The 16,004-nt window shown below is 43.5% G+C and overlaps 1 protein-coding gene across 1 annotated transcript in view; it reads left to right on the top strand.

Moving 5' to 3' along the window:
- Positions 1 to 16,004, top strand: part of LOC126484247 (uncharacterized) — a 364,456-nt gene that overhangs the window by 337,815 nt on the left and 10,637 nt on the right. Inside the window, exon 7 of the mRNA XM_050107663.1 lies at positions 9,557 to 9,767. Coding sequence (XP_049963620.1) covers positions 9,557 to 9,767 — 211 coding nt within the window. The remainder of the gene's footprint in view (positions 1 to 9,556; positions 9,768 to 16,004) is intronic.

Here is a 16,004-nt window from a genome sequence, read left to right as displayed (position 1 = left end):
CACTGCACACCTTTCTGCATAAGAGTTAAGGAAGTCCTATCCCAATGCTGGTTTGATTTCTGCCGAGTATTAACTGAGTGAAAATTACTTACACTTGGGAATAAACTGATATTGTTAACAAGAAATGGCAGTAAGGAATATATATATAGTGTGTGTGTGTGTGTGTGAGAGAGAGAGAGAGAGAGAGAGAGAGAGAGAGAGAGAGGCCAATGTCAAAATACCCAGACTTCTGAACAGGTGTTGACAAGAGTTTTTTGAATTTACAAAACTTATTGCCCGGACCGCCCGTTTCTGAGCCAAAAATATCCTTTAAGAATGGGAGAGTTACCCAAAATATAATACAATACGGCAGAAGTGAATAAAAATAAACTAAGTCGACAAATTTTCGTGTCGAATGACCACTTACTTCAGATACCGTTCGAATAGTAAAAATGGCAGCATTAAGCCTTTGTACAAGATCCTGAACGAGGGCATTCCACGACAGCTTTATATCTATTTGAATAACTAGAAATTTCAACTCTTTTAGTTTCACTTACCATATGCCCATTCTGTGAAATTAAAACTACATTTTGTTCAATTGTGTGTTAGAAACTATAAAAACTGTGTCTTATTGTGATTTAGCATTAGTGTATTTTCTACAAGCCATAAACGTAGATCATGAACTGCACTATTTGAATCCGAGCCAGTGTTACACACAACATCCTTTACTACTAAGCAAACAGAAACATCTTAGAGCTACCCGCAATACTAGAGGGCATATGCTTTATATAATTAAGGAACAGCAGTGGCCCCACACAGTGATCCCTGGTGAACACTCACTGGACCATACCCCACTCAGACCCCACATCACAGCCGTTCTCAACATTGTGAATAGTGACAATTTGCTGTCTGTTTCTAAAGTAAGAGCTGAACCAATTGTGAGCTACTCCAATTATTCCATAATGGTCCAACTTCTGGAGCAATATTTTGTAATCAACATAATCAAATGCCTTTGTTAAATCTAGACACAGAGAAAAGAGAATATAGCATTTTCAGTTGTTAAACGACTTCTAAAGCTGAACCGTACATTTGATAGAAAATCGTGTGGCATAAAATAATCAATTATCCTTACACACACACGACCTTTTCAATAACTTTAGCAAACACTGCTGGCATACAAAGAGATCTAAAATTATCTACATTACCCCTTTCTCCATTTTTATAAAGCGGCTTTACTACTGAGTACTTTAATCGTTTATTAAACTGACCATTCCTAAAGGAAAAAGTACAAATATTTCTAAATACATGGATAACATTTGCAGCACTGTACGTTAATATTCTGCTAGGCACTCCATCTTAACCATGAGAGTTCTTAGTCGTCAGTGATCTAATTATTGACTCAATCTCACTCTTGTCTGTATCACAGAGTAGTATTTCAGACATCAGTCTCGGAAAAGCATTTGCGAAGAAAGTTATGATTCCCTCTAGAAACGAAATATTTTTAATTCACCAGCAATGGTTCTTAAATACTGTACATATATCAGATTTATCAGTAAGAAAAATATTTTTACTGAAAACTGACTTTATATTGTCGGCCTTGTGCTGCTGACCAGACACTTCCTTCACAACTGACCACATGGTTTTAATTTTATAATGTGAATTAGCTATTCTATTTGCACACCACATACTCTCTGCCTTCTTAATAACATTTTTAAGCACCTTACAATACTGTTTGTAATGGACTAATGTCGCTTGATTGTAACTACTTCTAACATTTTGATATAGTTTCCACCTGGTTCTACATGATATCCTTATCCCACCAGTCAGCCACCAGGGATGTATATTACTGCTAGGACCTCGTTTTGAACGTTCCAATGGAAAGGAACTCTTTGAGAGCATGCGAAATATTTTAAGGAAAGCATTATATTTACCATTTATGTTATCGGTACGATAAACATCCTGCCACTCTTGTTCCTTGACAGGGTTTTAAAAACTCTCTATTGCTGTTGGTTGGATTCACTTCACTACTTAGTTTGTAATTACATGTGACATTTGTATGAGTACAGAAGCCTTTCAGTGTTAAAATTTGTGCATCTTGGTCTGAAAGGCCATTCACCCTTTTACTAACAGAATGCCCATCTAGTAATTAAGAATGAATAAAAATATTGTCTGTGGCTGTGCTACTATTCTCTTGCACCCTAGTTGGAAAAAACATAGCCTGCATCAGATCATATCAATTAATGCGATCTACGAACGTAAAAAAGAAATTGTTCAAATATGTGTGAAACCTTATGGGACTTAACTTCTAAGGTCATCAGTCCCAAAGCTTACACACTATTTAACCTAAATTATCCTAAGGACAAACACACACACCCATGCCCAAGGGAGGACTCGAACCTCCACTAGGACTAGCTGCACAGTCCATGACTGCAGCGCCTTAGACCACTCGGCTACCAACATCCTTTTTCTAGCGCCATCATAAACGAAATTTATATTGAAGTGGCTACATGTATCTAATTTCTGGTACTTCCTACAACGCGAATGAAAAACCCTCTCTAGCATGAGCAGAAATGCTCTGAAGTTAGAGTTACGGAACCTATAAACAGCGCAATTAGAATTTAGTTTCACGAAATTGAACTGCCCCCGCACAACACCCAGATATCTGTTCAGTGCCGTGATACGTCTACGTACTCAAATGGAATACTGTTGTTTCGTACATAGCCACTCCCCTACCAAACAAGGACCTCCCTGACAAACAGCCAGCTAATCTGTATGCCAGTAAAGGAAGCCAGTGAATTTTCAAATTGCTTAAGTTGTGCTCTTATATACCAATAATTTCAAATTCAATATCTATAAGTAGTTCACTAACTTTATCTCTGATACCTCTTATATTTTGATGGAGTATTCAAATTCCTTCTCTGCTTGGAAACATTACATCATCTGAAGGTGAGCCCTTAGTTAGATGGCCTTCCTATAAGCAGGTATACCTATCAGCTGACTGCAGTCTAAAGAAAGGTGCTCATCTAACACCAACTACTACAGGAATTTTTGCATGAGTGAGCCCACTACCACCACCCACTACGCTGTCACCTGTAAGCTTTGCCAGCCCCCATTCCCAAACCAACTGGGGTCCAGGCCATGCCTAGTGAATCCCGATGTAGTGATGGTTTCAACTGGAACCACTGAGATGTGACCCAAACCCTCTGCCATCAGCGCCCTCCCCAGTCCACAGTTAACGCGCCTAACAGCCGCATAAAGATCAGGCCGATCATGACGCTGAAACAGATGGACGAAATGCACATTAGTGCCTCCAGTTAGAGTAGCTACCTTTACCAGGTCACTACCTACATCAGAACCTTCTTCTTTCTGTTAGAATTTGCTACTGACTTAGGCTTCCTAACTGCTGAGGACTGCTGCATTTTCCCAATATCTACAGCTACACGAGGCTCCTCACCACTCAACTCTGGCAGTTGCTCAAATCTATTGCATGTACGCAAAGTATAACTGTCTGAATGCATTATCTTCCAAGCTGCCTTCTTGCCAACTGCCAGTTTCCATTCTTCACCACCCTTCAGCCCCCTCAACCTATTCTGAAAGTGCCTTTGAATATCTATGACACTCTGGTCTTTCGCCAACATCAACTGAGTAACAGCTTTCTGCTTGGCGTATAGCGCTGATAGCTGTCCGAACTTCAGAACTATAGGGGCTGAAGCGGGAATAACCAAGTTGTCCCACAATATTTTTTTTCTATCCAAACTAAAAATGTGATGCATTACATATTGATCGGCAACGGCCTTGCCGCAGGGGATACACCGGTTCCTGTGAAATCCCTGAAGTTAAGCGCTGTTGGGCGTGGCCGGCACTTGGATGGGTGACCATCCAGCTGCCATACACTGCTGCCATTTTTAGGGGTGCACTCAGCCTCGTAATGCCAATTGAGGAGCTACTCGACCGAATAGTAGCTGCTTGGGTCAAGAATACCATCATAACTGCCGGGAGAGCGGTGTGCTGACCCCACGCCCCTCCTAACTGCATCCTCCTCAGAGGATGACATGGCGGTCGGATGGTCCTGTAGGCCATTCGTGGCCTGAAGACGTAGTGCTTTATAACATATTGATGGCCTCTCGTAGATCTGAAAATTTTCCCACATACTTCTTCCAACTTCGAAAGCAGTACATGTTGCACAGCTGTTCTTGTACCATCGAGACTTTTAGTTCTACGCTGAGTCTGTTTTTTTTTTTCCATTGACCACCCACCTAAAATAGATTTAAAACCGAAAGGAGCGTTTACAGAATCGTACCTGGAAACAAAAAACTTATTTATTCATCCCAAATGACTCAACGGCAAAAGTTGAACCGAGGGATGCATATGTCTTTCTGTGCTGGAAGAACTTTAGAGAAGATTTCCAGCTTAGGTTCCGATTGTTTATGACGTCAGCCTCCACTAGAGAAAAAATAGAATAGAGCTGCAGTTACTATAACGTAATCAATGTTCTTCTCCAAGATTTACCACTGACTTAAACACACCTTATAGGAAACCAGGTGTAAAAAGCAAAGTCATTTTTCAAACATATCTTTACTGATTATCATTACGAAAATGAGTTTGTATCGTAATAATGAGCCACGTATTATTTTGAATGCATAAGAAAACAAAGAAAATATCAATTTCAAAGAATTACAATTAAAACATAAAAAAATATACAAGGTCATTACAAATGACTGAAGCGATTTCACAGCTCTACAATAACTTTATTATTTGAGATATTTTCACAATGCTGTGCACACACGTACAAAAACTCAAAAAGTTTTTTTAGGCATTCACAAATGTTCGATATGTGCCCCTTTAGTGATTCGGCAGACACAAAGCCGATAATCAAGTTCCTCCCACACTCGGCGCAACATGTCCCCACCAATGAGTTCGAAAGCATCGTTGATGCGAGCTCGCAGTTCTGGCACGTTTCTTGGTAGAGGAGGTTTAAACACTGAATCTTTCACATAACCCCACAGAAAGAAATCACATGGGGTTACGTCGGGAGAGCGTAGAGGCCATGACATGAATTGCTGATCATGATCTCCACCACGACCGATCCATCGGTTTTCCAATCTCCTGTTTAAGAAATGCCGAACATCATGATGGAAGTGCAGTGGAGCACCATCTTGCTGAAAGATGAAGTCGGCGCTGTCGGTCTCCAGTTGTGGCATGAGCCAGTTTTCCAGCATGTCCACATACACGTGTTCTGTAAGGTTTTTTTCGCAGAGGAAAAAGGGGTCGTAAACTTTAAACCGTGAGATTGCACAAAACACATTAACATTTGGTGAATTGCGAATTTGCTGCACAAATGCGTGAGGGTTCTCAACCGCTCAGATTCGCACATTGTGTCTGTTCACTTCACCATTAAGAAAAAATGTTGCTTAATCACTGAAAACAAGTATCGCACTGAACGCATCCTCTTCCATGAGCTGTTGCAACCGCGCCGAAAATTCAAAGCGTTTGACTTTGTCATCGGGTGTCAGGGCTTGTAGCAGTTGTAAACGGTAAGGCTTCTGCTTTAGCCTTTTCCGTAAGATTTTCCAAACCGTCGGCTGTGGTACGCTTAGCTCCCTGCTTGCTTTATTTGTCGACTTCCGCGGGCTACGCGTGAAACTTGCCAGCACGCGTTCAACCGTTTCTTCGCTCACTGCAGGCCGACCCGTTGATTTCCCCTTACAGAGGCATCCAGAAGCTTTAAACTGCGCATACCATCGCCGAATGGAGTTAGCAGTTGGTGGATCTTGTTGAACTTCGTCCTGAGGTGTCGTTGCACTGTTATGACTGACTGATGTGAGTGCATTTCAAGCACGACATACGCTTTCTCGGCTTCTGTCGCCATTTTGTCTCACTGCGCTCTCGAGCGCTCTGGCGGCAGAAACCTGAAGTGCGGCTTCAGCCGAACAAAACTTTATGAGTTTTTCTACGTAGCTGTAGTGTGTCGTGACCATATGTCAATGAATGGAGCTACAGTGAATTTATGAAATCGCTTCAATCATTTGTAATAGCCCTGTAAGCGAAATAAATAAACACAATAACAATATTTCAATTAGGTTTATAGAAAATACTCCTACAGCATATTGTCTACAGTTACTTTCCAAAAATGGTGTTTCAGAAACAAACTTTATTACACCTGGATGTTTGTGCCATAAAAGCATCTTTAATTTATATTGCGACTTAAGTTTACAGTTTTTGGTGGTATTGTGCAAAATTTCACATGGATACAAACGCTGATAACAGGGTTTTCAATATATTTAATTACACATCAACGTCAAATGAGACTCATTTTTAAATATCATTGTTTAGAAGATATTACCTCTAAACCTATTAGTGCAAATTCGCTTTCAGTCTTCGTATTATCCCTCAAAAGTGAAAGAGGTTGTCAGTACCACATCTTTAGCTTACGGCAAATAATGGAGTATTACGAGTGGAACAGGGAATTGCATCTATGCTTTATAGATGTGGAAAAGGCATATGACCGGGTTCCTAGGAGGAAGTTATTGTCTGTCATCGAGAATATGGAATAGGAGGCAAACTTTTGCAAGCAATTAATGGTCTTTACATAGATAGTCAGGCAGCAGTTAGAGTTGACGGTAAATCGAGATCATGGTTCAGAATAGTCTCAGGGATAAGACAAGGCCGCAACCTGTCTTCACTGTGGTTCATATTATTTATGGATCATATGTGGAAAACAGTAGACTGGCTGGGTGAGATTAAGACACGTCAACACAATATAAGCAGTCTCGCATATGCGAATGACTTAGTTGTGACGGCAGATTCGATTGAAAGTTGCAAAGTACTATTTCAGAGCCAGATCAGAAATGTAAGGACTATGGTACGAAGACTAGCATCTCCAAAGCGAAAGTAATGTCAGTGGGAAACAGATATAAACGGACAGAGTGCCAGGAGGAACAAAGTTAGAACAGGTGGACGGTTTCAAGAACTTAGGATGCATATTGTCACAGGATGGCAACATAGTGAAAGAACTGGAAGCGAGGTGTAGCAAAGTTAATGCAATGAGCGCTCAGCTACGGTCTACTGTCTTCTGCAAGAAGGATATCAGTACCAAGACTAAGTTATCAGTGCACCGTTCAGTCTTTCGACCAACTTTGTCGTATGGAGCGAAAGCTGGGTGGATTGAGGTTACCTTATCAATAAGGTTGAGGTCACGGATATGAAAGTAGCTAGGTTGATTGCAGGTACTAGTAGATGGGAACAATGGCAGGAGGGTGTCCACAACGAGGAAATCAAAGATAAACTGGGAATAAACTCTATACAGGGTGTTACAAAAAGGTACGGCCAAACTTTCAGGAAACATTCCTCACACACAAATAAAGAAAAGATTTTATCAGGACACGTGTCCCGAAACGCTTAATATCCATGTTAGAGCTCATTTTAGTTTTGTCAGTATGTACTGTACTTCCTCGATTCACCACCAGTTGGCCCAATTGAAGGAAGGTAATGTAGACTTCGGTGCTTGTGTTGACATGCGACTCATTGCTCTACAGTACTAGCACCAAGAACATCAGTACGCAGCATCAACAGGTTAGTGTTCATCACGATGGTGGTTTTGCAGTCAGTGCAATGTTTACAAATGCGGAGTTGGCAGATGCCCATTTGATGTATGGATTAGCACGGCCAATAGCCGTGACGCGGTACAGATTTCCAGAACGAAGGTGTCCCGACAGGAAGACGTTCGAAGCAATTTATCGGCGTCTTAGGGAGCACAGAACATGCCAGCCTATGACTCGCGACTGGGGAAGACCTAGAACGACGAGGACACCTACAATGGACGAGGCAATTCTTCGTGCAGTTGACGATAACCCTAATGTCAGCGTCATAAAAGTTGCTGCTACACAAGATAACATTGACCACGTCACTGTATGGAGAGTGGTACGGGAGAACCAGTTGTTTCCGTGCCATGTACAGCGTGTGCAGGCACTATCAGCAGCTGATTGGCCTCCACGGGTACACTTCTGCAAATGGTTCATCCAAAAATGTGTCAATCCTCATTTCAGTGCAAATGTTCTGTTTACGGATGAGGCTTCCTTCCAACGAGATGAAATTGTAAATTTCCACAATCAACATGTGTGGGCTGACGAGAATTCGCACGCAATTGTGCAATCACGTCATCAACACAGATTTTCTGTGAACGTTTGGGCAGGCATTGTTGGTGATGCCTTGATTGGGCCCTATGTTCTTCCACCTACGCTCAAAGGAGCACGTTATCATGATTTCATACGGGATACTCTACCTGTGCTGCTAGAACATGTGCTTTTACAAGTACGACACAACATGTGGTTCATGCACGATGGAGCTCCTGCACATTTCAGTCGAAGTGTTCGTAGGCTTCTCAGCAACAGATTCGGTGACCGATGGATTGGTAGAGGCGGACCAATTCCATGGCCTCCACGCTCTCTTGACCTCAATCCTCTTGACTTTCGTTTATGGGGGCATTTGAAAGCTCTTGTCTACGCAACACCGGTACCAAATATAGAGACTCTTCCTGCTCGTATTCTGGACGGATGTGATACAATACGCCATTCTGCAGGGCTGCATCAGCGCATCAGGGATTTCATGCGACGGAGGGTGGATGCATGTATCCTCGCTAACGGAGGACATTTTGAACAAATCCTGTAACAAAGTGTTTGAAGTCACGCTGGTACGTTCTGTTGGTGTGTGTTTCCATTCTATGATGAATGTGATTAGAAGAGAAGTAATAAAATGAGCTCTAACATGGAATGTAAGCGTTTCCGGACACATGTCCACATATCATATTTTCTTTCTTTGTGTGTGAGGAATGTTTCCTGAAAGTTTGGCAGTACCTTTTTGCAACACCCTGTAGATGTAGCAGTCAGGGCGGACAGGCTTAGAAGGTGGGGTCGTGTTACACGCATGAGAGAAGCAAGGTTACCCAAGAGACTCATGGTTTCAGCTGTAGAGGGTAGTTGCAGTCGGGGTGGACCAAGGTGAGGGTACCTGGATTCGGTTAAGAATGATTTTGAAGTAATAGGCTTAACATCAGAATTGGCGCCAATGTTAGCACTGAATAGTGGGTCATGAAGGAATTTTATAAGGGGGACTATGCTCCAGACTGAACGCTGAAAGGCATAATCAATCTTAAATGATAATGATGATGATGATGATGCAGTAATACCGGACGCAAGAAATGTACTGCAATATTTTGCCTCTGCCACGCACCCGCCTAGTTTCATGAAGATCATTTATTTACTCTCGCTATAGCCAAAATTAATGAAATAAATGAAATGGGAGACTACAAATAGCGAGCAACGAATCACAACAAGACTGACCAGGAAGTGGGTGGGTGAGGTAATATTTTGACAATAGTCTATCAGAACGAAGGTTCGGAGCCCAGAGAGGGAAGGTTGAAGGATTGTCTCCCTGTTCCCCGGCACGCAGACACCCTTCTCCGACAGCCTACCGCTTCCCAAGCTTTGCGACCTCTCCCCCGCACCCACTGCCTCGCAGCAGCCCAGTTGCAGAGAGTTTGATTGCGCCCTGCGCCGCGCCGCTTGCCACCTGCCGCCAGAGCCAGACGCCGCCGCAGCAGGTGGTGTGGTCGCACAACGGCCGCCCCCTCTCCAGGGACGGCGCGCGCGGCGTCGCGCTCAGCACGGAGCCGGGGCCGCGCACGCACTCCCGCCTGGTGGTGGCGCGCGCCGCCCGCGCCGACGCCGGCAACTACACCTGCGGCGCGCCCGGCACCGAGCCCGACACCATCAGCGTCTACGTCTCGGAAGGTGAGCACACCCAAAACCCCACTCTGCTGTCCACGTGCTTACTAACCCCAAATGTTGTTGTTGTGGTCTTCAGTCAAGAGACTGGTTTGATGGAGCTCTCCATGCTACTATATCCTGTACAAGCTTCTTCATCTCCCATTACCTGTTGCAACCTACATCCTTCTTAATCTGTTTAGTGTATTCATCTCTTGGTCTCCCTCTACCATTTTTATCCTCCACTCTGCCTTCCAATACTAAATTGGTGATCCCTTGATGCCTCAGATCATATCCTACCAACTGACCCCTTCTTCTACTCAAGTTGTGCCACAAACTCCTCCCCAATTCTATTCCATACCGCCTCATTATCTATGTCGTCTACCCAAATAATCTTCATCATTCTTCTGTAGCACCACATTTCGAAAGCTTCTATTCTCTTCTTGTCCAAACTGTTTATCGTCCACGTTTCACTTCCATACATGGCTACACTCCACAAATATAGTTTCACAAACGACTTCCTGACACTTAAATCTATACTCGATTTAACAAATTTCTCTTCTTCAGAAACGCTTTCCTTGCCATTGCCAGTCAACATTTTATATCCTCTCTACTTCGACCATCATCAGCTGTTTTGCTCCCCAAATAGCAAAACTCCTTTACTACTTTAAGTGTCTCATTTCCTAATCTACTTCCCTGAGCACCACCCGACATAATTCGACTACGTAGCATCCGTATATCCTGATTTTGTCCACATCTGTCAGTACAGATGTGCATGTAGGAAATTCAGTTGTAATGGTGCTTTTATGCCTCTGCCAAGGTACTGGTCCTGTGCTTCAAAACAGTTACTAGTAACACCCCCCCCCCCCCCCCCACTCCACCCACCCACCCCGCTTCCCCTTCCATCGTCAATACTATCGTCTAAACGAACTTTGGAATTAAAAAGGAATGCATTTAAACACTTCTGTTAGGTTGGTGTACACGTTCATAGCATTTTTGTTTTTAATGTTAGTAATCAGATTGCCGTGTGTTTATTTATCAATTGTCATTCTTCATTTGTAGTTCACTGTTGCTATTTGAGTTAACATTCTGTCATTATGAAACAGTGAGTGGAGATGTGGACAGTAGCAAATGGAGTGCTCAGTGGAGAAATCGGAATATTTTTGAGTTGCATAGAGAGGTGGCTGCCGGTGAATGCTTCAGTAACATTTGCCCCGTCTGTAGGAATAATGCCATTGGACAGAGCACTGCAAGAATGTTGTTTTAGTGACTCTTCATGTTCAGGAAGACCTTTAGGGTTCGATGAAGATCGGTCAAAAGCATTAATGCACAATGATCCATGCCAGTGAGTGAACTGGATAACTGTCATATGTAATCAACTGTAATCATTCTACCATCGTGCGAAATATGCATGCAATGGGGAAGCCTCAAAAGTGGGGGGTATGGATCGCTTTCAAATTTTCAGCTTTTGCGCTCTCTGTGGAACCACCTTCAAAGAGTTTCTTTCTGGAAGAATGCACGCTCCGCAGAAGGCTCACGTGTGGCTGGTGTGAGTGTAGAAGCAAGAAATGTGATCACCGTGGCAACTCATGGATTCGTTCAGATGGACTAAGCACCTGCTTCTACTCTGCCCAATAGGAGGCTAGAAAGGTGAAGAGTGCATCGTCCAATGAGTGGAACTTGCAGCTGTGACACTCAAATAAAGTGATCTGCCAGACCATCATAAACAGGATCAAATGGCGCTGGTGCATGAAAGCAGTTCTATTTGAAGCACAAAAGGATGCACATAAAGTGAGTCCCAATGTATGTGACAACTGTCTCGGGCCGACCTTCAGTCGTAAATATCCAAGTCAACATTGGGATTGTATGTGCTTAGGATGTAGAGGATATCCAGAAGACGTATGGGAATCTAGATTCAGCGTCCACTATGACGAGCCAATAATGACAAATGAAGCAGCCCACACGGTCCAAATGGAGCTGTGACTGTGATGTCCATATCTCCAGCCATGAGAGAGATCAATGTAGCAGCGACACTTGTTTGCTTTGGCAGAATGTGCAGGTTCCCTCAGCAGCTGCAATATCGGCGTCAATCTCTTTCCAATACAACTGTTGATGCTCCATGTACTTCGTCGGCATGATGCCCCTATGACAGGGGTGAGGAAAGTGTAGGGTCCAGTGCTGGAGGAAATATAAAATGACGACCTGAGTCCAGCCCTTTTCACCCTTGAGTAACAGGCGATTAGATGGCCAGTCCCACTGGACCAGAAGGAGAAACACATGAAGAATTGGGTCTTCTGCTGAACACTGAGCCATCAGTTTGGCAATGATAGAGAGTGAGACAACGGCTTCTTACTCACTGGTGTCAAAGTGGCAGATTAGATCGGGAACAGAGTCAAGAGAGGGCTATTGACCCACCGACACTGTTAGCATGGTGATACAGAAAATAGCTCTGGATTTCGCAGAAATAATCTGTGAGACAATAGGTCCATCGTTGAAAGCAGTGAGGCGATTTGGAGGGGATCTTCTTATCAAACAGGAATAACACCATCAGTGACTTGTGGTCAGTGAAGTGGGTAAAATGGCGCCCTTAAAGTTTGTTGTGGAATTATTTTAAAGCAAGAGATCTAGCCAGTCCTTCCATTCATTCATAGTTTTACTGTGCCAATGCCAAAGTTTTCTAGACAAAAGTGACAGGCCATTATACACCGTCGCCTACGTAAGGGAGAACAGCTCCTAATCCTCAATCATATGTGTCCATTGTGACAACCATAGGGGGCGGTGGATTGGAATCCATCAGACATGTGGGCTGAGGCGACATATGGTTAAGGTCTTGCAAGTTATGATCATGTGCATGTCCCAATTCCATAGTAAGTTAGTTGGCTTATATGGACTGAAGTTACTTCTCACTCATCATACTTGGCAAGTCTGTGATAGACTGGATATATTGAAAGAGTCTGATTCCTGCAGCACTGGCGATATGCTCCAAATATTCGACTTAGGTAAAGAAAAGTTTCAACTTCTCCAAGTTACAATCAGGATTTGCTACCTGTACAATGAGAAAAGGGGCGTCCAGGCTATTCAACAGGTGTTGGGCGAACTGACCTGCAATGATGATGTAGTCCACATAATTTGCTATGCCTGGCACTTCTCGCATAAGGTGTTCCAAATGCCTATGGAACATGGCTTTCGTGAATGCAGTCCCAAAGGCCAGGCAATTGTAGCAGAACAAACTGAAGGGCATGTTTATTACCAGCAAATTTTGCAATGCCATATCGTGAGACTTGCTGTAAATAGGCGTCCTTGTTAACAATTTTAACAAAGGTTCTGCCCCAGCCAACCGAGTAAGTATTTCGTCCACCTCTGGGAGAGGGTAAACGTCAACAATGGACTGTGCATTATTGGTGTCCTTGAAGTCACCATACATGCAAAGGGAGCTGTTGGTTTGTCGACCAGCATGATGGTGTTGCCCATTGACTGTTGGAAACGGGCTTCAAAATCTTGCATGGTGAATGGATAGTTCGGAGCCTTGAGAAAAGAGGACATGGTCATTGATAGGAGAGTGATGTGGATTTGAAGCCTCATGGCTCAGAAACCAAACGATACATATATGAATGAGTTTTGAAATACGAATTGTCTGTGCCAGGCTCGATGTTTTTTTTGCACTGTGGACATCTAATCCCAAAGCGTCAAAGATATTAATCCCACAAATCCGTCTTTCCAGGCATATCAACGACAAGGAGACACATCTTGCATTTTGAGATACCATATTGTATGAGGGCTTTGGACTGTCCTTTGATCAACCCACTACTTCAATGCTGTAACCACGAAGGTACTGGCCAAAGATCTGGAAGAGCGGAGTGGTCAATGACCGTTAAGTGCTCCACACAGTGATCGACGATATAGATCCAGTGCCGACCTAGAGGGAGACTGGGTAGCAATTGAAAAACACTTGCAGACACACTTGTTGACTCTGGACTGGTAGCCCACATACATGTGGAGGACCTCAAGGTCTGCTACGTCAGGTTGCTCTACTGGGAAGGGGTCCACCTGAGAGTAATCCACGTGAATCTCGACGAGGGTTTAGCAGACATTTGTAATCTGTTTTGCCACATGAGGCACATCTGGCATGGCTAAACTGGTGCCTATGATGAATGACAAAACAATGGGTGTAAGAGGACAACTGTTGAGGGTGGCAGGCTTAGAATGCCAGTGTACTGGGAGCGAAGTACTCCACAGACAGGGGGTCCGCTGTGTTGGCGGATACTGGGAGGACCAGGTGGAATAGTCCTAAGATGCATTGCGCAGGGATGCTGACACATGGAGGAACTGCTAGAATGCTGGAATGATTGACAGAATCCAACGTGAAGCCTTTCAGTTTCAGTTGGTCTGTCCAAATACCTTCTTCTGGAGTATGCACCAGAATCATGTCTCTAATGAGTGACATGGCTTATGGATGTTGACAGTTGTCATTTATGCACCAAAAACGAAACTCCTCAGGCAGACCTGAGAGCATCGCAAACCAATCCCAACACGATTGCACCCGTTGATTACAGCAGCTATGCAATTTGTCCCACACCAGTTCGAGATGCATCTGAGAGTCGAAGACTCAAAGTACTACTGCCAGCGAAATATCCTCATTTGAGAGGGCACGTGATGCTTTAATTGCTGAAGAAGGCAGCAGACTTCTGATCCACTGTAGACAAGGAGGAATTCCCGACAATGGACTACACCATAGGTGCCATAAGCCTTAATTTCAGTCCATGGCAGGCCAAGGTTCCGCTCTCCTGTCAAAGGCCAGAAGTAGGACAAGAGCTCTGCACAGGACTTTAGTCGTGGAGTCCATTTGAGAAGATCATTGTGATCCACCATCAGATTCTGCCATAAGGTCCTTCTCCGTGTTTACAAGCCCCTGCATGACGTGTGGTATATCTTGCAGGTAAAACATCTGTTGCGTCATATCTGGGGGTTATGGAACAGAGTGTTCGAACACAGAGGAACAAAAAGGTCTGATCTGTCGACCTGGGTGAAGTAAGGAATAGAAGAACACACATGCGACCACCTGGGCTCAAAAAACACCTTTTATCCACTGTTGTAGCTCACATAGTGAGATGCACGAGAAAAAATACGTTCCGAGTCTGCATGAGACACGTCTATTACAATACAATATGATATTAATTAAACAAAAGACTACCTCTTACGAAACTTAATTATAAACTATCAAAGACATCTATCATGCGTTCGCCTGGAAAACACCAAAATTATGTAAGATGAAGTGTCGTTAAAACTAAGCCAACGAAGTTCCCCAGTGAAAGGAAGGAGAGTTATTCGGCAGCAACTGTCTGAAGAGACTTCTCAGAGGCGACACTGGGGAGGTCCGATGACGTGTGGTAGGACCAGTATTAGCTCTCACTTGAGTTGTTCCAGAGCGTCGGCGAAGAAATGCAGACGATTGGAGCTACGTCGCTATGAATAGCCGGTGTGTAGAGGTATGCTTCAGGATCTATTTCCACGCACATGACTCGGTGGAGGGAAGTAGAACACCAGCGAGGAGAATCGTGGGTGCCCTGGCCCTGCAATCTGTCAGTTACAATATGGCTCTCACCATCGGCCGAAGTCCTGAGACAGGTTGCATGGGAGGTAGTCATGTACGTGATGCTTCTCCATTTGCAGGGTTGCCTGTCCATCAGGCGTTTTACTGATGTACGACGGTAGGCAGGATGTTAGTGGAGCCTCTTACATTTGTCCACACCCGTCATGCTCTTGGTGGCTGTCTGAGAAGTTTGCACCTCACAAAGTCCCGACAGGGCACGCTACTTTCGTATGTTCATTCTCACATTTCACAAAGAAGTAGGTCTCCCGCTTACTTAGTCTTGATGTCACACTAGCGTAGGACAGCTCTCCTGCATATCCTCACTCCTTGCCAAAAGTATTGATTTTTCTAACTTTCCCTAACGGCAATAACCCACAGTTGCAGTGTACCTTAGAATTGTCATTAACTTATTGTATCTAAAGATTTACAGCACAACACAGGAATAACGTAATTATATAATTGGCAAAAATTTTACGTAGCACACATGTACTATAGTGTCACATACTTACATAGTCAATATTATAGTGTTATGAAATACTGATAATAGTAATAAAATTTTAAAATTAATGTAAGAAAGTAAGTCAATTATTATAAGCAAAGTAGTTATAAAACTTTATTGTAAACAAATAGGAAACCCACAAGAACATAATTTTTCGACACGATATCCTTTCGTT

The sequence above is a fragment of the Schistocerca serialis genome, chromosome 6 (genome assembly GCF_023864345.2).
Source record: "Schistocerca serialis cubense isolate TAMUIC-IGC-003099 chromosome 6, iqSchSeri2.2, whole genome shotgun sequence".
Taxonomy (NCBI): domain Eukaryota; kingdom Metazoa; phylum Arthropoda; class Insecta; order Orthoptera; family Acrididae; genus Schistocerca; species Schistocerca serialis.
This window is presented reverse-complemented; position numbering and strand designations above follow the sequence as displayed.